The 24,266-nt window shown below is 40.5% G+C and overlaps 1 protein-coding gene across 1 annotated transcript; it reads left to right on the forward strand.

Moving 5' to 3' along the window:
- The first annotated feature begins 25 nt into the window (after nt 1-25).
- Nucleotides 26-22,477, forward strand: LOC133530762 (adapter molecule Crk). Its single transcript, XM_061868824.1, has 7 exons — nt 26-114; nt 5,819-5,941; nt 7,100-7,340; nt 10,349-10,477; nt 13,491-13,598; nt 14,625-14,720; nt 15,331-22,477. The coding sequence occupies exons 1-7, from the start codon at nt 65-67 to the stop codon at nt 15,433-15,435; spliced, it is 852 nt and encodes a 283-aa protein (XP_061724808.1). The 5' UTR covers nt 26-64; the 3' UTR covers nt 15,436-22,477.
- The last annotated feature ends 1,789 nt before the right edge of the window (nt 22,478-24,266 follow it).

The raw sequence follows: 24,266 nt of genomic DNA on the forward strand, positions 1-24,266 counted from the left end.
TTTTGTGCCGCTTCCGGTCATTTGATGGGGTTGTGAAGTTTTCTGGACTAAAGTCGACCTTGGCATGGCGAATCCGGCGATTGGGGCCTCCTTCGACCAGAATGACATGTCCAGGTACGTGAATACGTGTGAGCCTGCTCGCAAACGCCGGGCGGAGCGATCCAACAGGTTACTGGGCTAATTAGCGCGGGAGCAGGTGCCTATATCTCGTATTCCAAGTCGGATTGCCTTAATTGGCAGAATTATCTCGTTCGTAAGAATTGTATCGTAATTGGGCATCTAAAATAGACTGTACTGACTGATTAGTCTAGTTCTTGTTTTTTTTTTTAATTATCTTTCCTGTCTGCATTTGTTTAGTAAAGGTTTTTGGTACAAATTAAAAATTCAAGCAATTCGGAAAAAAAAAAACGATTTTTATCCCTAATGACCCTTGAGAAGTTACCAGTCTTAGGGCAGCAGTATACTTTAATTATAGAAGGAAAGTTTCTTAGTGAATAAATAAATAAGTATTATAGGATTATTAAACATTTATTACTGATCTTATGTGTAGTATAAGAATTACTTCATGACTTGATGTTTCTAAATAAATTAATAATTTGGCTTGTGAGTCTTGTGACCCCCAAATCCCAATGGGTCCTCTTTAATTTTGTTTGTCCAGTTTATTTTATTTAGGCTCACAAAACAGGTCAACAGTCATTGCGTTTACGCATATATTAGAGACATATACAGTTCAGAACTGGACTCTAACCCTAAATGTGTGTGCACATTAAGAACAAAATTTACATGCAATAAATTTGTGTCTGTGTATCAAATAAGTCAAATAATATATGGTCAAAATGATAAACAACTATTAAGGATAAAGTAATTTCTATTTAAAGTTATTCCCCCAACTTATAATTTTTATTTTTTTATTTTTATATAATTTCCACTGAGAATCATGGCCTCTTTAGATCCTAATAGAAGAAAAAGTGCCCCCAAGACTTCATACATTTTTTCTTTGTCCTTTTATTACAATCATAGAAGGTTAAATTGAATATGTAACAAATAGGACCAAAAAAATTTGGGACATTTTTTTTCTTGGTAATAATAGCTTGTGATTCTCAGTAAAAATAATTTAAAAATTCCCAATTTTAACAACAAAGGTTGGACATGAATAGAAATACCCAATTGTAAGAAACATGAAGATGCAACCTTATTATTCCATAATTATTAGGGAGTCACATCAACACATGTGGTGCATTTAACAAACCCGCTGGGTAAGCTGGAGTTCATTTGACATGCTTTTTCTATAATATCCATAAGCTAGTTCAGTAGAATTAAGTTTTATAGATGCTTAGGATGCTTGAATCAATCAAATCATGGTATAGAATATGGAAACAATTTGTATGGTCAAGAAATTTAATTTTAGATTAAAAATTACTAGAAATTGTAAACAAAGTGTCTTTAATCCCTTGGGAGGCCACATTTACTGAGTGTTGGGAAAACTAAACCATGTTCCTATATCACAGATACTAAAACATATTTACAATACATATGGTGCTACTTTACCACCCTAGTACGGTAACTCGCGTTATATATATGTGCGTATGTCGAAAATTTAAAGGGCCATATGTACTTTAAAACTTTGTACAATACACATGCGAAAAGGTAATTTGCAACAAGTGACAAACACAACTGAAGTAAGTCCTTTTCGCACTTGTATCGTAATGTACTATTTAGGGGCCACTCCACCCCATATTGCTTACTCTGTGCTTATAATACAATGTCTATTGCTCTACTAAATCTTAATTCTAATCTTCATCAACTTGCCATAAACAGACATGACCTTAATAAAAAGCTTTTGTTATTACATTCAGTCTGCCATCTTAAAATACAACACTTGAAAAATATGGCAGTAATAGCAACCCAAATATATAGGTCTGTGATTGTGTTTAACATGGTCAGGCAATCGATTTTATGTCTTATATGCTAGTGATAAGATTCAGAATATGAAATGGTGGCCTACTATAAAAACTCAGTGTAAAAAACACATTAGAATTACATGATATGACATACTTGCGGAAATAATTCAAGTACTTCATCATAACGTCATTTGTGACATCATAATTGTTGTACGAAAAATATCTATGAGGAAATAGTTATTTGTTTTACAAGGGGGCAAAGTTGTTGTTTAACCGCTTGTGCTAATATTGATACCCCAGCAAGCGAAATATTCCAAAATTGAACCGCGAGCGTAGCTAGTGCTTAGAAAAATGGAATCTTGAGCGTTGCGAGGGTTTCAAGGTACGAGGGTTAGGCAAACTTTGCCCACTTTGGTAGGCCCTCTGATTACTTTACCTCAAATGTGGATAAAATGCAACTTTCTTGTTCGTTTTCGAACAATCAAGAGAGCCTTTACCAGCTGATATGCATAATTTAATACGAACACGAGACTTAATCGCGTAAACTTATTACGTTTTATATAATAAAAATATTTTATTCAAGCTATGTGGCTCATATCTGTACAATATTTACACAAGTCACAAAAAAATTTACAAAATTAAATTAAAATCAACGAATTCGTCTCAAGATTTATAATAGAAATAGACATCAATATACAAGGTGCCCGTGAGCATTGCGAGACATTTTAACTAAGCATTCCTGGTAATATTTAGAAACTAAAATGTCATAAAATTTTCTGGATTAGGCCTAGTTTCAGAGATAATTAAATGTTTTTCGAAATCATTCTTTCGCCATAAGTCGGTACAAAACACATTTTTGACTGCGGTATTGCCACTTTGAGGTCTAGTCTAGACATACCTATTGATTGTCATCGAAAAATAAAAAAAACGTATTCGAGAGGCTACCCCCAAATAAAATAAAATAAACTTTTTAGTTAATTTTAGGTTATGTGTTTATCAATAAATTTTTAGAAATTTAATTACAGTAAAATATACCATAAAAATTAAAAAATTGGCAAACATGCTTCTTTGCCCTTATTAAATTTTATATTTGGCCTCTTATCTTCTTTATTTGGGTTCTTGGTATTGGGGAATTTTCCCCGAACGTCACGTTCGAAACGTGAGGCAAAAAAAAACGTAACTTTACGCGATTAAGTCGATATCGTATTTGTTAAAAATTATGAGTGCATATCATATCGTGTTAGTTTAATTCATATATTGATCCGATCCACCCTGTGATCCGTTTCGCCTCGATCTACCCTATTTAACTTATTGACATAGTATCTGAATCAGTCCGTTGACTGAACCGGTTTTACGACCGCCCCAGAAAGAGAAGACAGGTTAATCGCCACCAAACGTAAACAAGTATTAACATAAACATTGTAAACATTTGTTTACGCTATAGTCCCTACGAGATTCAAAGCAGGCTGTCGCCGAGAGGGAAGTTTCAATGAGTTTTCTTGTTGGTGATAAATGATAGTTAGGATGTGCTCAATAAAGCGAGGCGATACTTTACTCCGGGGCAAAGACTGCTGCTATATAAATCGCAAGTCAGACCCCATATGGAGTATTGCAGGAACACGTGCATGCCGGCTTGGACCATTCGACTCAATCCAAAGGCGCGCTGTACGAATCGTCGACGATCCCAAACTCACAAGCGGTATTGAACCTTTAAGTCTAAGGAGAGACTTTGCCTCCTTGTGTGTGTTCTACAGCTTGTATAATGGGCTGTGCTCTGAAAAATTGTTCTGAGCAATTATTAGGGTTAGCACAACGTCTCTACGTGCACGATAACAGATAATGAGTTGAATTTCGATAACCCTAAATGGCCGAAAAGGACATTGCTATAGATTAGAACCGAACAACATAATGTACGTACGCAATAAACATGCAGAAGTAATAGTAATAAAGTTAACAGAATGACACTAAAACACGGAGAAAGTGATGTGAACAAACTCGCATGTCGAATCCCGTGTATTCTACGCTATTTGTTAAACTCAACATGCAATTCCTACTACAAGTGCTTTAGACTTTCCTTTTTTATCGTAAGCAATTATTTGCTGATCGGCGAAAGTCACGGTTAGAGGTAGAGGTTTACTTAAGATTAAATTGTGTATTTTATTTGCTTGTCGAGAGCAGGAGGCGATTGTTTTTAGACAACCATTATTAGTGAGCTACGATTACGCGTAGTTAGTACGACTGTCAAGTTCACGTAATAATGGAATATCTGGGAGGCCGATATTTGCTCGGAAAACATTAAAACTCAAAAAATGCGCGTTTTTTCCAAAAATAAGAGCAGAGAGCAAATTTCATCGAAATCGTTATATATTAGATATTATGTAAAAGAATTGCTCGTTTAAAGGTATAAGATATTCTCGAAACCTATAAAACTTTGGCAGGTTACTGCCTGCCTGGTTAGATTACCTGCTTTTGATTGGAAAATCAAATTAAGTCGATTTGCCGAGCTAGCCAAAAATGACCGGTTGTAAACGATACTGGAAACCTGTGCGCCGGTCAAAAACTATAAATATTGTGCATGAAAAATTTAAAAGCGTGTTATTGTAACTATGCGCAACTCGTAGTCTATGGACTCCTTTATGGTAGTTTATGGAATCCTTTGATATGTCAAAGGATTTTTAACTAACAAATGTAGCGTGTATATTTTGTTTTGAATTATACGATTATTAGTATCTGGGGCACCGCCAAGCGAAGCGCAAGGCCACTACCTACATTTCTCGAAGCGCTTCGTAATTTTTAACCCTAATAACTTGGGTTTGGATCATTCATTTACTACCCGATTGGCGAAGGGGGGCCAAGTTCACAATATTAACCACAGTTCGACTTTTTTATTCCATCAATTTCATTTCTATGGATTACATTTCCACAAACAGCTTTTTGAACAATAGTTTGTTGATACGTTATTAGACATAACCATCCTTAATTGTGTCTAATCACAAACGCCGAGAACTTATAAAGAACCGCTAATCATTTCAGCCTTGGACAAAAACAATAGTTTCCAACGGTTTTTTTACGAAATAGATACCAAAACTGCACACTAAAGTATATGCTCCGAACCGTTTTCGGCCACGGCGACTGCTTCAATTCCTTTGTTGGCGTGCATTTGCTATCGTGTGGCTGACGTAGCCGATCTTCTCGGCAAAGACCCGTGCACACAGCGGGCACGAGAGAAAGTACTTGAACATCAGGGGTAGGGCGTCCCTCGATTTCCACCGGCTTGCATATTTTCGAGAAAAAATCGGGGTAAATTGGATTGCCCACAATGACTATGATTAAGGCGCTGCCACGGGTATAATGGGTGTGGCCTGTAACATGAGCAAAAAAGTAAACTGTAGACTGTACTTTTCAAACTGACCAACGTTTGTTCAGCGACTTTCGAAAATTATGAAGATTTTAGACTTCCAATTTTTCATACAAATTTCATATTACCTTCAATGTACGCTGTCATCTGTATAATTGACGTTGCTTGTCACGCTTTAAACTTAACAAAATGCGCAATATATTGCGTCTTAGAATAAACTTTAAGGTATGCTAAAAATCAAAATACAAGTTATTTTTAAAAGTCGCTGAACGAATGTTAGTCAGTTTGAGGAGTACAGTCTACGATTTAATTTTTTGCTCGTGCTACAGGCCACACCCGGTATACCCGTGGCAGCGCCTTAATCATAGTCATTGTGGGCAATCCAATTTACCCCGATGCTTATTGTTAAAACTTAGCAACCTCTTATAAAACTGTTAAATGTTATATCTTTCTGACAGAATTGTCACAATGACGCATAGAGACAAACTATTATCAACTGAGATTTGACAGACGTTTATAAAAAACGCCATTAAAACTGACACTGACTTTCTTGTTGCAGCTGGTATTTCGGCGGGCTATCCCGACCGGAGGCCACTCGGCTATTGCTCAGCGAGACAGAAAGCGGGGTCTTCCTGGTCAGAGACTCCAGGACGATACACGGCGACTACGTGCTGTGCGTCAGGTTAGTGTAGAACGTATTTGAAGGCAGGGTCGCCATGTAATGGCAGTGAGAGGTCATCTATCTAGCACAGCTGGTACTTCAGGCTGTCCCGTTCGGAGGCCACTCGGCCATTGCTCAGTGAGACAGAAATCGTAGTCTTCCTGGTCAGAGACTCAAGGACGATACACGGTGACTACGTGTTGTGCGTCAGGTTAGTGTATACAACGTATTTGAAGGCAGGGTCGCCATGTAATGTGGCAGTGTGAAGGTCCTCTATCTAGCACAGCTGGTACCTCGTCGGGCAGTCCCGACCAGAGGCCACTCGACTATCGCTCAGTGAGACAGAAAGCGGAGTCTTCCTGATCGGGGATTCCAGGACGATACACGGCGACTACGTGCTGTGCGTCAGTTAATTACAGAACGTGTTAGTAGCACATCTCCGTGTGAGTCAAGTCCTCATTTAGAATTTAATTTACGCCTCTTTACTCGTAATCGTAGTTTTTTGTGATGAAAATTTAAAAACAATACCGCCTTATTCAGCCAACACCAACGGCTGAGCATTGCATCACTGCTTTTAAAAATCCAATATGACGTATTCGAGGAAAAACATTGCGGATTCCTACAATAATTAAAACATATTATCAATATCAAAAATTTATTGTATATTTCCTTATAATGAATTGGATTTGAGCTGAAACTTTACATACATATGTAAGTTGGGTGATTATGCAATCTTATGGTACCATCGAGCTGATCTGATGATGGAAACAGGAGGTGACAAACTAATTGTGTTTGGGTTTGTTAGAATTATCTCAATGAGTATTAGTTGCCTGTTGAACAGGCAACTAATTACCGTTGAAAGAAAAGTACAGTGTCCGATTAAAACTGATACCAAAAATTAAATTATTGACAGAATACTGTTTGTATTGTATTGATATCGATGGGCGTTGGGGGTAGGCTAGTCCAACCAGCCCAACTCCCCAAGCAATCCTATCAAAACTGATGTTGAGTTCGGCCTTGGGGATGTCTCTCGGAGGTCTGAGATGTTTTTCCCTGTATTGAGCCACTCCGCTGCATTCCAGCACCGCATCTCTATGTTGTGCTGTCTCTTCTCTCTCTCCATGCACCAAAAACTTACTGTCGGTTATATTTTGTTCAAGTTTATTTCTGACTTCACAGAGAGGATGACCGCGTCTCCCACTACATAATAAACCGCGTCGTCTCCGCCGACGGCTCGACGCGCTTCCGCATCGGAGACCAGCTCTTCGCGGACATGCCAGCTCTCCTCTCCTTCTACCGGCTCCACTACCTGGACACCACGCCGCTGGTGCGGCCGCTGCCGCAGGCCAGCGTCAAGGCGCCGCCGCAGCAGCACCAGGTGCTGGAGGTCGTGGTGGCGCGGTTTGACTTCGTTGGCAACGTAAGTGTGGTTTTTTGTTTGTCTATTATCATCTCTAATCTCTATAGCCGTAGGCAGATGATATATAATGGATTGTACCAACTACCTTGAACCAACGCACCTTACCGCGTGTCGACCACCCGCTACATCTGATTGTTCATTATGAATCTACTAGCCAAAAACATACGAGTTGATAATTGATTGCGTTGTCTTCGAAACCCCTTGCTCTGAAGGGTATGAGCGGCTGTGCCCGGCTCAACTAGCTTCCGCATTGGCGACCAACTGTTCGCCAACTTACCAGCTCTCCTCTGCTTCTACTGGCTCCACGACCACCACGACACCACGCCGCTGGTGCGGCCGCTGTGCTACAAACGTCACAAGTTACTGCGTCCGTCCGAGAGCGTCAGGATGGCGGAACGAATTTCAACGAAATATAAAGATATTATACCTTTGTGGCCGGACCGGCCGAGGTACTCATAAATATCTCAACATGCACTTTAACGTCCATAACGTCGTAACGTAGTTGTAGTTGTATTGACGTTATGCTCAGATATTTCTCAACACTTTGGCCACTCCGATATATCACTTTAAATTGAAAAATCCTAATCCTAAATAAATTACAGACAGTGTAACTTAATATTTATCTAATTGTAATTAGACGTAATTTAATTTTACTTTTTCATGTCAATGACAATGAAAACTTTTTCATATGCTATTTTTTTATGCCAATCGATTCCATTTCTATCCAGTATCAATAGTTTTCTAGGGGTCAACTTAAGGTAATTTACTAAAAAGCCACAAATTAAATAGAACTTTCCATACATTTACTATGGAGAAAACGTGAAAATTTATTCACATTTTTCTATCTCGCCAATCAGTCCAGTTACGTTTAAGGACCATGATACTGTATGAAGACATTATAGTAACAACGTTCCAAATATCAAAAACCGAGGATTTACGAGGGTGCAGTGGATTTTTCCGAGTTTGACGATAAGCGACTCAAGAAGAAGAAGAAGAAGAAGAATTCGTTTATTGTTTACCGTGTCAAACAAGATGTTAAAATGATACAGAGTCACAACGGCTACCCTTTTCGGGTATACAATATTACACAATTATATATATACAGGTCCCTTAAATTTATATTAAGTACATCAAATGGCGATTGTACTCCGATATACCAAGCAGGGATCGGAAACCGGTATTTTTTGTATGGGAACGAAAACGGTATTTTTTCGTTCTTTGTTAATTATTTCATTTCTGATTGGGCAATCTCATAATACGAAGTCGTTATCTAAAAACACAACCGAGTCCTATATTTGGAGTATAAAATAAACCGAAATATATGTTTATTTCAATTTTCCCTGATATCAAGTCGCATCTTAAATATACCGAAAACTTTATGACTCCATAGCTATTATTATACGCCTGGAATGATGCTGACTAACAGTAATCGTTCATTTTCCTCCCGTGGGCCCAAAATAAACAAACACGTGCGGACTTCCTCGAGCATCTGTTCCGATCTAATGACCTGGAAAACGTTCGCTGGTCGATACGAAAATGAATACTGGAGCAAAAATAAGTAAGTTTAGATCTCATGCTCACTCCATACATGAGTTTCCTTTCCACGTTTAATAAATAAATATCTGGGGGGCCGAGGTTTGCTCGGAAAACATATACAAACTAAAAAATGCGCGTTTTTTCACAGATAAGACGTAGCTAGATCGATTTTTGCGATGTCGCATTGATATGTCACCGTATTTAAGAATTATTTTGCTTAAAATTTACTTTTTTCTTCGCAAGTGTGATGAAAAACATTGTGTGTAACTCCGGGGGTAAGAATATTGCAAACTCGGGTCTTACCACCCTCGTATCCAAAATTTCACGTACCCCCCTCGTTGCACAATGTACTATAAACGATCAGTGTGAAAATTGGTAAGCCGGTAATAATAGAGGTAGACGCCCGTCACGTTTGCAGATAAGTATGTTATTTCCCCTGATTGCTCATATTCTACTTAATTTCACGTGGCTATAAAAAGTTAAGATTTATCGATCACATACGCGCCAATAGAATTTCTACTTTAGCATTCCGATTTAAGGTTCAAAACAGATTGCAGTTTCGCGAAAACCATCAAAGCTGGATTAAGTAATTGAATATATGTATTTGGATTTTTTTGGAAAATCTTGCAGATTGGTGCGACTTGGAAAAGGGTTAACATGCAGAGTAGATATCGCCTTTATAGTATTAGTAATAGCAAAGAGAATTTTAAATAGAGGTGGATTGTCAAAGAAAACTATATAGCCACAGTAAATTTACTGCCATCTTTCGACACATGATTAAAACTTTTAGAACGCACCATCTTACCGGGCATCGGCTAAAGGTTGTGGCGCCATCGCTCTCAACGATGCCGCCATACCTTTGGCCTTTGATCTATTAGATGGCGCCACTGTTTGATATTTAACAAATTAAACACATATCAAACTGAAAAGGATCAAAGTCAAATGGCGTTCTAAAAGTTTTAATCATGTGTCAAATGATGGCCGTGACGACCCACCTCTATTTCAAATTCTCTTGCTAATATAAATAAATGTGGATTACATAAATTATCCTTGAACACAATTTATATGTAAGGTTCACCATGGATTATTTTATCTAGTCGCTTTCCCTATATGGGCTATATTATGCTCAGGATTGTATCGACTAGGTTTCCTTATTCATTTATGTATGATAATGTGTTTTTACTACACGTGTCGGGGATTCCCGTATATACAAATAGATAATATATGTGTAATATATAATTCCCAGGGTTTAAACTCTAAATTTTATTGCATAGAAGGTATGTCGTAATATATTAGTAACGTAATAGCTATTAGGACTTAATGATTGTCACATAAATACGAAATGAAATACATAATCTTTATTATGATGGGAGTTCGGTAAGTACCCATTAGTACGAAAAATATACATTAAAAAACTGTAAACCAGTAACCGTAAAAAAATCCAGAGTTCTAATTTAAAAACTTTTTTGCAGGACCCAGACGACCTGCCCTTCAGACGCGGCGAACGTCTCATGGTGATTAACCGTGACGAGGAACAATGGTGGACGGCGCGCAACAGCCAGGGCAGGACCGGCTCCATCCCCGTACCCTACGTGCAGAGGGTATGTCTCCGTGTATCCATGCCTAAATACTGGGCGTAGGTGTGTGATCAGTGATCAACCGTGACGAGGAACAATGGTGGACGGCGCGCAACAGCCAGGGCAGGACCGGCTCCATCCCCGTACCCTACGTGCAGAGGGTATGTCTCCGTGTATCCATGCCTAAATACTGGGCGTAGGTGTGTGATCAGTGATCAACCGTGACGAGGAACAATGGTGGACGGCGCGCAACAGCCAGGGCAGGACCGGCTCCATCCCCGTACCCTACGTGCAGAGGGTATGTCTCCGTGTATCCATGCCTAAATACTGGGCGTAGGTGTGTGATCAGTGATCAACCGTGACGAGGAACAATGGTGGACGGCGCGCAACAGCCAGGGCAGGACCGGCTCCATCCCCGTACCCTACGTGCAGAGGGTATGTCTCCGTGTATCCATGCCTAAATACTGGGCGTAGGTGTGTGATCAGTGATCAACCGTGGCGAGGAACAATGGTGGACGGCGCGCAACAGCCAGGGCAGGACCGGCTCCATCCCCGTACCCTACGTGCAGAGGGTATGTCTCCGTGTATCCATGCCTAAATACTGGGCGTAGGTGTGTGATCAGTGATCAACCGTGACGAGGAATAATGGTGGACGGCGCGCAACAGCCAGGGCAGGACCGGCTCCATCCCCGTACCCTACGTGCAGAGGGTATGTCTCAGTGTATCCATGCCTAAATACTGGGCGTAGGTGTGTGATCAGTGATCAACCGTGACGAGGAACAATGGTGGACGGCGCGCAACAGCCAGGGCAGGACCGGCTCCATCCCCGTACCCTACGTGCAGAGGGTATGTCTCCGTGTATCCATGCCTAAATACTGGGCGTAGGTGTGTGATCAGTGATCAACCGTGACGAGGAACAATGGTGGACGGCGCGCAACAGCCAGGGCAGGACCGGCTCCATCCCCGTACCCTACGTGCAGAGGGTATGTCTCCGTGTATCCATGCCTAAATACTGGGCATAGGTGTGTGATCAGTGATCAACCGTGACGAGGAACAATGGTGGACGGCGCGCAACAGCCAGGGCAGGACCGGCTCCATCCCCGTACCCTACGTGCAGAGGGTATGTCTCCGTGTATCCATGCCTAAATACTGGGCGTAGGTGTGTGATCAGTGATCAACCGTGACGAGGAACAATGGTGGACGGCGCGCAACAGCCAGGGCAGGACCGGCTCCATCCCCGTACCCTACGTGCAGAGGGTATGTCTCCGTGTATCCATGCCTAAATACTGGGCGTAGGTGTGTGATCAGTGATCAACCGTGACGAGGAACAATGGTGGACGGCGCGCAACAGCCAGGGCAGGACCGGCTCCATCCCCGTACCCTACGTGCAGAGGGTATGTCTCCGTGTATCCATGCCTAAATACTGGGCGTAGGTGTGTGATCAGTGATCAACCGTGACGAGGAACAATGGTGGACGGCGCGCAACAGCCAGGGCAGGACCGGCTCCATCCCCGTACCCTACGTGCAGAGGGTATGTCTCCGTGTATCCATGCCTAAATACTGGGCGTAGGTGTGTGATCAGTGATCAACCGTGACGAGGAACAATGGTGGACGGCGCGCAACAGCCAGGGCAGGACCGGCTCCATCCCCGTACCCTACGTGCAGAGGGTATGTCTCCGTGTATCCATGCCTAAATACTGGGCGTAGGTGTGTGATCAGTGATCAACCGTGACGAGGAACAATGGTGGACGGCGCGCAACAGCCAGGGCAGGACCGGCTCCATCCCCGTACCCTACGTGCAGAGGGTATGTCTCAGTGTATCCATGCCTAACTGGGCGTAGGTGTGTGATCAGTGATCAACCGTGACGAGGAACAATGGTGGACGGCGCGCAACAGCCAGGGCAGGACCGGCTCCATCCCCGTACCCTACGTGCAGAGGGTATGTCTCAGTGTATCCATGCCTAACTGGGCGTAGGTGTGTGATCAGTGATCAACCGTGACGAGGAACAATGGTGGACGGCGCGCAACAGCCAGGGCAGGACCGGCTCCATCCCCGTACCCTACGTGGAAAGGGTACTTGATATATACGGTACGGACGGCTTCCATGCCATAATGCGCAAGCGCGTTGCGTCCTTGGTGAGGCGCCTGCGCGGCAGCTCGAATAGCCTCCTTCAGACGGTGGCAGAGCGCCTAGACGGCCCTTTCCAGCTTCATTGGGATAAGCTGCACAGGGCGTCTAACTGATTTATTAGTTTTTATCAATTGTATGTTGTTCGTTTTAATTTTTAATTTTATGTGTGCAAGTAATTAAGTATGGGGTCCCAGCGCGCACAAGTTTTTTGGAGAAATCGCGAAACGTCTGGTTGACGTAACTGGTGACCGAAGAGCTGGCGGCTTCCTCGCACAACGTATCAGTATTGCGATACAACGAGGAAATGCCGCCAGCATCCTTGGTACAATGCCTCAAGGGCCTATTTTAGATATAAGCTAGTTATAGTAATCATCTGTATATATCCATTATGTATATTGTTATTGTCAATAAATAGAATAAAAAAAAAGTAAGTATTGCAATTTTAATGTATTTTTGTTTTTATTAATTTATATTTTGTCTAGCTAATTTTATCAAAATTGCTATAATATTAATGATTGTGTAATTATGGATCGCATGTATCTGAAATAAAAGAATTTATTATTATTATATAACATTTTGGACAATCTAAGAGCTGCCAAGTTTCTTGCCATTATTTGTTGTTAGGGTTCCGTAGCCAAATGGCAAAAAACGGAACCCTTATAGATTCGTCATGTCCGTCTGTCTGTCCGATTATGTCACAGCCACTTTTTTTTTTGCAAAACGCTCTGGACAGGATAATTTTCTACGTCACAAATAGCGGCACTTGACTAACGCTCTTCAACTCTTTGAAAGCGACTTGTTTGATAGTTTATATAGTTATCTGGAGTTGAATACGAAATTTGATTGCTCGAAATGTTTATGTATATATGCCATACAATTAAAATAAATATTTATTGTGTGTTCTAGAATTTGGAGGCCTCGGGAGCGCCCATAGTGACGGAGGGCATGACACAGCTGGGCGACCCGCCCAGTCCGCCAACCAACAATAGGAACCCGCAGAGGACCAACATGCAGGTAAGATGGACCCCAAATGGAAATTTAGTTTAACTTAATTTACCAAGAATTTACATATACATTAATTATGTGAGTACTTTGTTAACTTTTTTTTTTAAACTATAGTTTGATAGCATTTAAATTTGTCATTCACGTATTTTTAGGGTTCCGTATCTCAAAAGGAAATACGGAATCTTTATATGATCATTTTGTTATCCGTCCGTCTGTCTGTCAAGACCCTTTATCTCGAAAACTCTAGGAGATATCTACTTAAAATTAAAATCATATATTCAGGTCTACAGTCCCTTGAAGCTGTGAAAAAATCAAATTACATGTTAACGTAAAAAAAAAGATTCGGTCGTTTATGCCGCAAAAAAATGTATATCAACATTTTCAAGGGAATCAAAATGTATAGGGTACTTCCCGTTGACATAGAACTATGAAATATGGCAAGTAATATCGTCTTACTACGAGGAAAAATTTGAAAACAATGATTTGATATAAATTAAATTTTTACGGAACCCTCGGTAGGCGAGTGCGATTCGTACTTGGGGTTAATGTTGTATGTAAAATTATCAGAGGATATGACTAGTTTTTTTAGTGCCTATTAGTCAGCCAACGGAGCGGCAGCTGATGTTCAAGTGGCGAGGCCTTATGATATATTGGCAAAGTATAATATGTAATGTAATGATTGACCGTTTCCTTGTCGTTCCTTTGCGAGTCGGACTCGCACTTGGGGTTTATGTAGTATGTAGGAGTATCATAGGAAACGACTAGTTTTTTTGTGCCTACTGCTCAGCCAACGGAGCGGCAGCTGACGTTCACGGGCTCGGCCTTATTGTATTAGCACAGTATAATATGTAATGTAATGATTGACCGTTTCCTTGTCGTTCCTTAGCGAGTCGGACTCGCACTTGGGGTTTGTGTTGTATGAAGTATCTTTTTTTGTGCCTAACTGCTCAGCCAACGGAGCGGCAGCTGCCGTTCACAGGCTCGGCCTTATTGTATTAGCACAGTACATGTACTGACCGACCGTGTTGTTGGCAGCGCATGCTGCCGGCGCTGGCGCGCGTGCGGCAGACGCGCGTGCCCAACGCCTACGACCGCACCGCGCTGCGCCTCGAGGAGGGCGACATCGTGCGGGTACGGCTTTACTTTAACGGCTCGTCTTCTCTCACTCTCACTCAACGTAAGCGAGAGAGAGATGGATGTACGCTACCGTAGACGTGTTTTTGAATTTTTTATTTGTCAAAATAAAATTACGCATTTTTAGAAGCAATTTTCGTATTTTTAGCGTTTGTGCATCACCAGGGCTCGAACAAATCAAGCGGATGACGCAAAAGTGACGTAATTTTGCACACAGGATGACGTTTGTATTTAAACCACCGTGTGACATGTCGCACTAACTAACAAAATAATCGTAAATAATTCTTAAAGTTACATTTGATCCACTTCCCAGTCCCAGATTCCGATTGAGCTGAAAATTTACATACATATGTAAGTCGGGTGACAATGCAATATTATGGTACCATCGAGCTGATCTGATGATGGAGACAAGAGGTGGACATAGGAACTCTGTGATAAAACAACGCAACCTAATTGTGTTTGGGGTTTTTAGAATTGTCTCGATGAGTATTAGTTGCCTGTGGAAAGAAAAGTACAGTCAGCGATAAAAGCTTGTCCCAAAAATGAAATTTTTGCCAAAAACTTATTTCTTGTGTAGTTTTAAATAACATTTTTTTAAATGTTTTAGGTAACCCGCATGAACATAAACGGGCAGTGGGAGGGCGAGCTGAACGGCCGGACGGGGCACTTCCCCTTCACCTACGTGGAGTTCCTCGACGAGCCCACCAGCTAAGCGATCCGTTCAGATATATATGCTTAACATACTTACCGAAGATTAAGTTGTCATTTTACCCCTCGATTCCGACAGACGCGATATTGTACAAATTATCTTGATGATTTTTTCGGCTCATGACCTAATCTGTTTAAAATAAGCCTTTGTTTCTTTTATGTAGAGCCATCTTCGGCACGAGCCTGAGGCATTTCTATAGTCTGTATCTTTAGGTATTTAAAAAAAGGTAAACAAAATCTACCCTCAAATGGCTCCTTAAGGCAGTTGAGGGTAGATGAAAACATTACATGATCAAATAATGTAGGTTTAAAGTCAGGTCGTTCAGTGACAGATCCAGGCGGTTTTGTATTTGGTTGGTTAACCAATAAATATTAAAACTACCCGAAAATGTACAAATTGTTTGTTTACCTTTTTTTAAATACCTAAAGATACAGACTATAGACCGATAGAGACCGTGCGCGTTGGAGGGTCTGCCATCTTGTGGCCTGAATCGGAACCATAAACATGCACATTTACACGTCATGTATTTCCTTGTGCATAGTAGGTTCTGCCATCTTGTGGGCTACATCGGAACAATAAACATCACATTTACGCCTCGCGCCAAAAATCTGACGGCTCCAGTGCTGCCTCCTATAGTTCATGCACGCTCCCTATACAACCTTCAAGAAAACAGCGTACTCCCATCTTAAAGGCCGGTAGCGCACTTACAACCCCTCTAGTGTTGCAGGTATCTATGGGTGGCGGTAATCGCTTACCTCGTTTGCCTCCTCTATCATAAAAAAAAACAACAATATCGTTTAAAAAGCAACTATTGTGAGATTCGTGATAGTATTAAGGATGATTTTTTTTAATACCACGACCGAGGCAAACAAGCATACGGCCCGTCCGATGGTAAGCAGTCACCGTAGCCTATGGACGCCTGCAACTCCAGAGGTGTCACATGCGCGTTGCCGACTCTAAATTAATTTATATCCAGTCCAGCGTATTTCGGATCGGCTTGAATCCTTAGCGCTGCGTAGAGATGTGGCCTCGCTATGTATTTTCTATCGCATGTATAACGGGGAGTGCTCCGAGGAATTGTTCGGATCAATCCCTGCCGCTTCTTTTCGCCATCGCTCTACGCGACAACAATTCTATCCTTACCACTTATATGGTTGGCAGTCCTCAATTATGCGTTTCTCCAGAAATTTTCCGCCTCGCATAGCTCAACTGTGGAATGAACTGTCGCCTGCGGTATTTCCGAACCGAATGCGACCTTCAAACTTTGAAGAAAAGAGCGTACTCTCATATTAAAGGCCGGCAACGCACTTACAACACTTGCGGGTGTTCATGGGCGCCGCCGCCAATTACCGCAGTAATCGATTACCATCAGGCGATCCGGTTGCTCGTTTGTCTCCTATATCATTTTAAAAAATGTAACAGCTCTTTTGGGGAACAATCAACCGCTATAATTGAGGTCATTTTTTGGAGATAACAAAACTTCAACTTGTTCATTAATTTATAAACAGGATAAAAAAATGGTTTTAAATGGGCTTCTTCCCGTTATCTTATGACGCGGTTTATAGCGGTAGCATTAGTTATCATCATCATCATAAAGGAAACAATGCCTTTGTTTAACAGATTAGAGGTTCAAGCTGAAGAAATCACATCAGAGAATTCCAAATACTGGGTGATTTTGATTTCGGGGTCGGTTAATGGGCTTCGGGGTTAATGTCAAAAATTTATTGAGATGGTCATACTGAACAAGGTTTCCGACAGGAACGATATGGAAATCCTGAAAAAAATATACTCATTTCGTTTACTTTGGGGCCTCAAGGACATAAGATTTATTTTCGCGGTTTTGTGGTTAGTCCAATGGAGAAGTTTGTTCTTTAAATTATGACCATCTTAACACATTTTTGACATTTGGGATCACGATCCCAAAATAATCCAGTATAATAGCGTGCGACAACCTGACTAGCTTTGTACCGCATGCGGTGCGTGACGCGTAGATATAAATCCGTGTGTGTGTGTGACGTAATTTGGAGACCCCTGATTTAGACGGTACGTTGGCAATAATGTTCGGTTAGTATGTTGAAAATATGTTCACAGTCATTCATGTTTTTGGCAAATCCATATTTCTGATTATTGACAGTGGATGAACAGCACATTGTTAAACTATTTGTGTGGTGTCAATGCGAAAGAGTAAAGTGACTTTTTCCTAAAAGGCTAAAATGCCATAGGACATTCAATACAACAAAATACCGGACTGATTTCTGAAGGATGTTTCGTTTCTGACTGAAAGGATTGAGTCAAAATGCTCACGTAATCATTATTTTAGATATTTGCCCACCGACGGGGCATGTGCATGTAATAATTAGATAGATTATGATAAAAATCATAGACAAATTAATACTGAAACGCGTAGGTTAAGGACGCTAACCACGAAGAATTTAGACCATTGACCCGCCCATTATGCCGGCGGTCTGTGCGAGCGGGACAGCAATATAAATTTGCACGTGCGATAGAGATAGAAGCAAGCGGGTCAATCTACGAAATTCTTTCTTAGCGTCCTTACTTTGGTGCAAAATATGCGCCATGTTTCGTGGTTGGATAAAAAACGTAACGAGATGACTGCTGTCATCTCAGCTGCGAACGAAAAGTCATGTGGTCATTTCAATTTCGTCAACCATCGCCTCCGGGATACTTTGTCACATGATAGTTTAGATGCTATCGTAAATTAAATAAATATTCAGCCGAAAGCCAGTCAGCTGGTCACGTTAACATGTAAAAAAAAATGTTTTGGCCAGTCATCGCCTCCCAATTGATACTCAGTCGGATGATAGTTTAGATGCAATTATGAAGTTTTAAAAACCTTCAGCGGGTTGTATCGCGGTGGAAAGACCGTCAGCTGGTCGCATGAAAATTTATAAATACGCGCCTGACCATTTTATTTCCGCAAAGTATGCGTATTCCGATAGGCCTTTATTGAAACGCCTTACAAAATGCTACATGCAAACTTTCATGATTTTGTCATATCATAAAATGTTATGGTGCGTATTTACATGTTCATGCAAACAGCTGACGGTCTTTCCCACGCGATACATCCGGCTGGCGATTTTTTAAATTAACAATAACATCTCAACAACCTTCGGACACAGTTCCAATTTGGAGGCGATGACTAAATGCCATTCCTCAACACCATCGGAGTGGCAGCTGACGTCCACGAAGACATTACACATCGCCCTTACCACTTTACGCATTTTCCCCCGGGAGGCTATTGGTCATAGAAATATGCTCCTGGCTCGCGGAATGTTGCTTATTAAAAATTAAAATTCGTTTATTTCGAGTAACATAATGACTCATACATATTAATTTGGAACACAAGACTTAAACACTATTCTACAAATACGAGTACACATGCATTAATACAATAAAATAATACAAAAAAAAGCTTTTTAACGCTTCAGTGGTTAACACATTGACAGTTATCACCTACTATATCTCATTGTGTTAACCACAGCGCTGCCGGGCGCATGGAGTCCACAGCGAAATGAAATGTACGGGCAAAACTTGTCCGCAATCATTGCCAGGAGGCTGTTGGAGCTGGCGCGCACGCGTCGCACCAGAGATGCGGCTCGCAAGCGCATGGTAGCTTTAAAACACGCCACCTGCGCCTCCGCAAATTTCCCTTATGCGCCGCAGTATCGCGGCAGTCTTAGGCACTCTTAATTGCCAGATTTGACAACTTAGTCGCAGAATGTATTGAGCCATCTATTTTCGGTGTCAAATTTGCAGCCACTTAACGTGTTTTAGTATTTCTTTGTCTATAATAAACTTAGTGCATTTGACCAACCGGAGTCGCCTTTAAGAGCTCCCTCTGTCGAAAACTCTGTCATACTTATTGTATGGACTGACTTTTATCATACCTTTGACGTGCCTCTCCCCCGCAAAAATCGGCAGACTGTTTTGTACAGAAAATTACAAACAAGTCGTCTCCAGTTGGTTAAATGACCTAAACTCTGTATCTTTAGGTATTTAAATAAAAGTAAAAAAAATCTACCCTCAAATGGCTCATTAAGCCAGTTGAGGGTAGATGAAAACATTACATGATCAAATAATGTAGGTTAAAGTCGATTGTTCAGTGACAGATCCAGGCGGCTTTGTATTTGGTTGGTTAACCAATAAATGTTATAACTACCCGAAAATTTACAACTTGTTTGTTTACTTATATTTAAATACCTAAAGATACATAGTATAAGGTAATAGACATCAGGTTATGTAGAACTATATACAAAATACATATTTTTACATCGCAATGTAGGTATGTACAGTCAGCGTCAAATACTTTGTAGCAACCAAAGTGGCCAAATAGTTCGGTACACCATATATTTAATATGGTGTACCGAACTATTTGGCCACTTTGACTGCTACAAAGTATTTGACGCTGACTGTACAATCGTTTTTTTAGTAACACTTAAATTGCAAACGTATTAACGAATTAAACACCAATATTTATTAACATTGAGATTATAGAAACTCATTATAAATTATATTTTTGTCGTAACTAAAACTTACTATTTTGAGTTATGGCGCTGTGTTTTTAAAACTATTTAAATCTAAAATTTCTAAAAATATCAAATCTTATGATTATATTATGATCATTTGTGTCATTTTCAAGCAAAATGCACCACATTGTCGATTGCCATAAGGACGCTCTGATAGGTTATTGATATAAAGATGCAAGCAAATTTCATCCTTATGGTAAGCGACAATTCGCTTACAAACGTCACATTTGATGTTTTTGCATGTCGTGACATTTTAAATATGGCATTTCCTCTAAAATGCATTTTAAGTCTTATTAATAAGGCCGTATGGTGCACTTTTGTACACGTTAATATTGCATTTTGCGCTTCCCATACTATTTAAAATAAATATACTGAGAAAAGTCGTTATAATTTTCAACATATAGATACATTGGTGTAAATTTGGAACGCTGAACACGAAGAATTTAATACGTTGACTCGCCTGTTCCTATCTCTATGCCTATATTGCTGTCTCGCTCGCACAGTGGCGTTGGCCGCCGGCATCATGGGCAGGACATCAATATAATTACGCGCGTGTGGTCTGCCTGTTCCTATGTGGCACAGGCGTGAAACAGGCGGGCAGGGGACGGGTCAATGTGCGAAATTATTCGTGTTCAGTGTCGGTTTTTTTATCTGGAAAGTAAGTTGTATAATGTATGGTTGAGTTTTTTATTTTATTTCTAGCAACAATGTACTGATATTAGCAAAGAGAATTGATTGTAATAGAGGTAAAAAAAAAGTGCCCCTTAGTTTGACATCCAAAACAGATGGCGCCATAAGTTTTGCGGTCACTTAATTGACAAAATGTATGGAGCTGTACAGCGCCAGCGCCATCTTTTTTTTTTTTTTTATATACTACGTCGGTGGCAAACAAGCATACGGCCCGCCTGATGGTAAGCAGCCTCCGTAGCCTATTTACGCCTGCAACTCCAGAGGAGTTACTTGCGCGTTGCCACCCTAAACCCGCCCCCCCCCCTCATTGAGCTCTGGCAACCTTACTCACCGGCAGGAACACAACACTATGAGTAGGGTCTAGTGTTATTTGGCTGCTGTTTTCTGTAAGGTGGAGGTACTTCTCCAGTTGGGCTCTGCTCTAGATCTGGAATGACATCCACTGGCTGTGCCCTACTACCAGTGGCGGCGCGTCACAAATATTCGTAGGGAACCCGGAGCTAATTTTGCTTTCCTTTTCTCCATAAACCGATCGTGAAAGTACTCAACGGGCTGAAATTAGACAAGCCGGTGGGAATCGAGTTCTTTGAACGATCCGCCACTGCCTACTACACAAAGCGAGATGACATTCACAATGCCCATACCTCTCTTTTGGACGTAGTTTAAGGACGTACCCGGGTCCATCTTGTTTGCCTGTCAAATTTGGAGCACGAAATATCTTCGATTTTACGCATGTTACTCAATCAATTTAACTTTGTTATTAGTCAATATAGGAAATATACAGTTCAGTAAGTTTGCGGCTCAGTTCAGTATATTTTAAGTAAGATTAAAGTTCCACGAGGAATTGAGTATTTTAACAACATACATCGAATCTTGGGTGTTTTTCGATTTTTATACCAAACTTTTATATACATATGGCATTATGTAATTAGTATAACATGTTCTTTAAAGAATATTTTACCAAAGAGAATTTGAAATTGAGGTGGATTGTCAAAGAAAATTTTGTAGCCACAGTAAATTTACAGCCATCTTTCGACACATGATTAAATCTTTTAGAACGCCATTTGACTTGATCCTTATTCTATCACTGATATGTGTTAAATTTGTTAAATTAAAAAAACGGCGCCATATTATCCATCGGCTTAAGGCAGTGGCGCCATCGCTCGAAACGATGCCGCCATACTCTGTCCTTTGATCATATTTAACCAATTTAACACATATCAGGGATAAAATAAGGATCAAAGTCAAATGGCGTTCTAAAAGTTTTAATCATGTGTCGAAAGATGGCAGTAAATTGACTGCGGCCTACAAGGTTTTCTTTGACAATCGACCTCTATTTTGAGATTCTCTTTGATTTTACTAAACACTTTTTAAAAGTTGTGTAATACGGAATTGGTGTAACACAAAAAAATATTAGAATAGAAGAAAAAATAGTTTGTTTTCATAGAAACATAATTCACAGACACTTTATTTTATCGTAAAGGCTTCCCCGTGGGAATTCGACAACGACCAGTCATGCGCTGTTTTCCATCGTCGGTTTTCAGAGATCTTGATTAGATCGTCGATCTATCTTTTTGGAGGCCTTACCCTTCGATATTTTCATTCATATTAGGTTTTTGTTAGTTTTTATGTCAACAAACTATTTTTTTTTTCACCAAATGAATTTAGCATAGTTGATGTATTTGCAAATCCAAATGAATACTTGCGAAATTTATGGACATATATTTTATAAGATAATGTTGCTTGAAAAGGTTGAATCACAGGCGTTGTTAGTATGCAATAATAAACTGTATCACTATGGGGAATAAGATGCATTTTATTTAATTGTACCTACACATTAATAAATATTGTAAAAGATCTATTGACTGTGTGCGTGATTCGAGCGCCCGCCGGGCAGCTACGGAACACATGAGTTGCAAAAATATTTGACCGTATGAGTGTTAAAATTTTTGCCACTTCGAGCGCGTTTGTTACATTTAGTTCTCCCGCCGCGCTCTTCGCGCACATAGCCTATGATTCTTTTTTTAAGTCACTCAAGATGTATGGTGTCATGCAATGACTATACAAAATTCATAACGTGGGCATTTTTTACATACAGTTATTGTATGTATGTTTTCTCAAACTTGCTATGAAATGATGACATTACTTACGTCAAATTAGGTCCGGAAATACTACATATCAGGTGCGATGAGTGAAGATGATATGTAAAGGAATTTCATACAGCCTTACACACCTAGGACTGTTAAGCAACCTTCTTTTGTTTTTTAACGTCAAATTGTGACACAACGTCTTGGCATCCAACCATCAACTAGCTTCAGTTAGCTTGGTACGGTGATTTGTTGTGCATATTCGTTGCTAGGCAACGGCGGTGGCGCATCGCGCAGGCGCGCGGACTTACGCGCGTGGTTGTACACCGCTGGTAGAGTGGCGAGCCGAGTAGGTCGCCACCAGTGCCGGATTAAGATATTTTGATGCCCTAAGCATTCCTAGACCATGGTGCCCCCTCATCAAGATTACATCGAATTTTCTTAGTAAATTGAGTGACGTTTATTGCCGCATTACTGCTGAGAATAGACTTTAAATCCATCACATCATTTTATCACGGAAATTGACAGTACTGCAGCAGTAATGTAACAGTAGGTAAGGTCAAGTGTACCTAAGCAAATTCGAAGACCGTGTTTCGCATTAGGCCGGAGACCAAGCCAACCAATATCGAAGTGTAAGCGAAGACGTAAGACAGGCCGTACTCCGCACAGGGTTTTGCAACCTCTATAGAGTTTTCCTGTGAAGCTCATTTATGTAAGGGCAAAGGCCTTCAGTAGGGGCTTAGCCATGTCTTAAATAGCAAATTATTGACCTGACCTGACGTTTCAAGGACGGCGTTGTCCCCATGGTCTCGGAGAAGACTGGGTAAAGTCGACATCATTATCTTGACGTTGGAGGTAATTTTGGAACTTAATCAAACGCGATTAAGTCCCGTTTTCTTAAATAATTATGTGTCACAATTACCTAGGCCAATAAAATTAGATTTTTTCGAATTTCGTCCTAAAAATGCGTGTAATCCGAGTTTGCTCCATTCCAGGAGGTGTGCTGGTAAATGTTTCCTCTTTATCAGTTTTTTTCTTGTAAATCGAAAACGGTACGGTCCGTTGGAAAAATAGTTCTAATTATGACTAAAATTGATATCTGAGGATCCGAAATGTAATTTAACTATGTTCTTGCAATAAAATTTATATATGACTGTATTCGTAGTAAATTGTAAAAAAAAAAGATCGACATTTTTTATTTTTGGTAAAATCATGTAATAATCCGAAAACGCCTTACCAGTGTCTGATCCACCAAGTGCTATGGTTTGGCAATCCAAAGGAAAAAAATATCTTCTAAGGATCCCAAAAGGTATGCACACCTCTTGGGATGGAGCAAACTCGGATTACACGCATTTAAGACCAAATGAAAGTATTAAAACAATTTCCAGCTTGCTGGGAATTAATTATTATTTATTATTATTTTTCGATCTAATTTGATTGGTCTGAATCATGAAACTTTAAATCAGTGTTTTTAAAAGCAAAGGCTGAGCTTTCCATAAGGCTGAACGCG

The sequence above is a fragment of the Cydia pomonella genome, chromosome 23 (assembly GCF_033807575.1).
Source record: "Cydia pomonella isolate Wapato2018A chromosome 23, ilCydPomo1, whole genome shotgun sequence".
In the NCBI taxonomy this organism is placed as follows: domain Eukaryota; kingdom Metazoa; phylum Arthropoda; class Insecta; order Lepidoptera; family Tortricidae; genus Cydia; species Cydia pomonella.

Excerpts from the sequence above, each read along its gene's own strand:
- LOC133530762 (XM_061868824.1), top strand. The coding sequence starts at position 65 with ATGGCGAATCCGGCGATTGGGGCCTCCTTCGACCAGAATGACATGTCC. Across the intron at positions 115-5,818 it reads GACCAGAATGACATGTCCAG|CTGGTATTTCGGCGGGCTAT; the intron begins GTACGTGAATAC and ends TTCTTGTTGCAG. Across the intron at positions 7,341-10,348 it reads GGTTTGACTTCGTTGGCAAC|GACCCAGACGACCTGCCCTT; the intron begins GTAAGTGTGGTT and ends ACTTTTTTGCAG.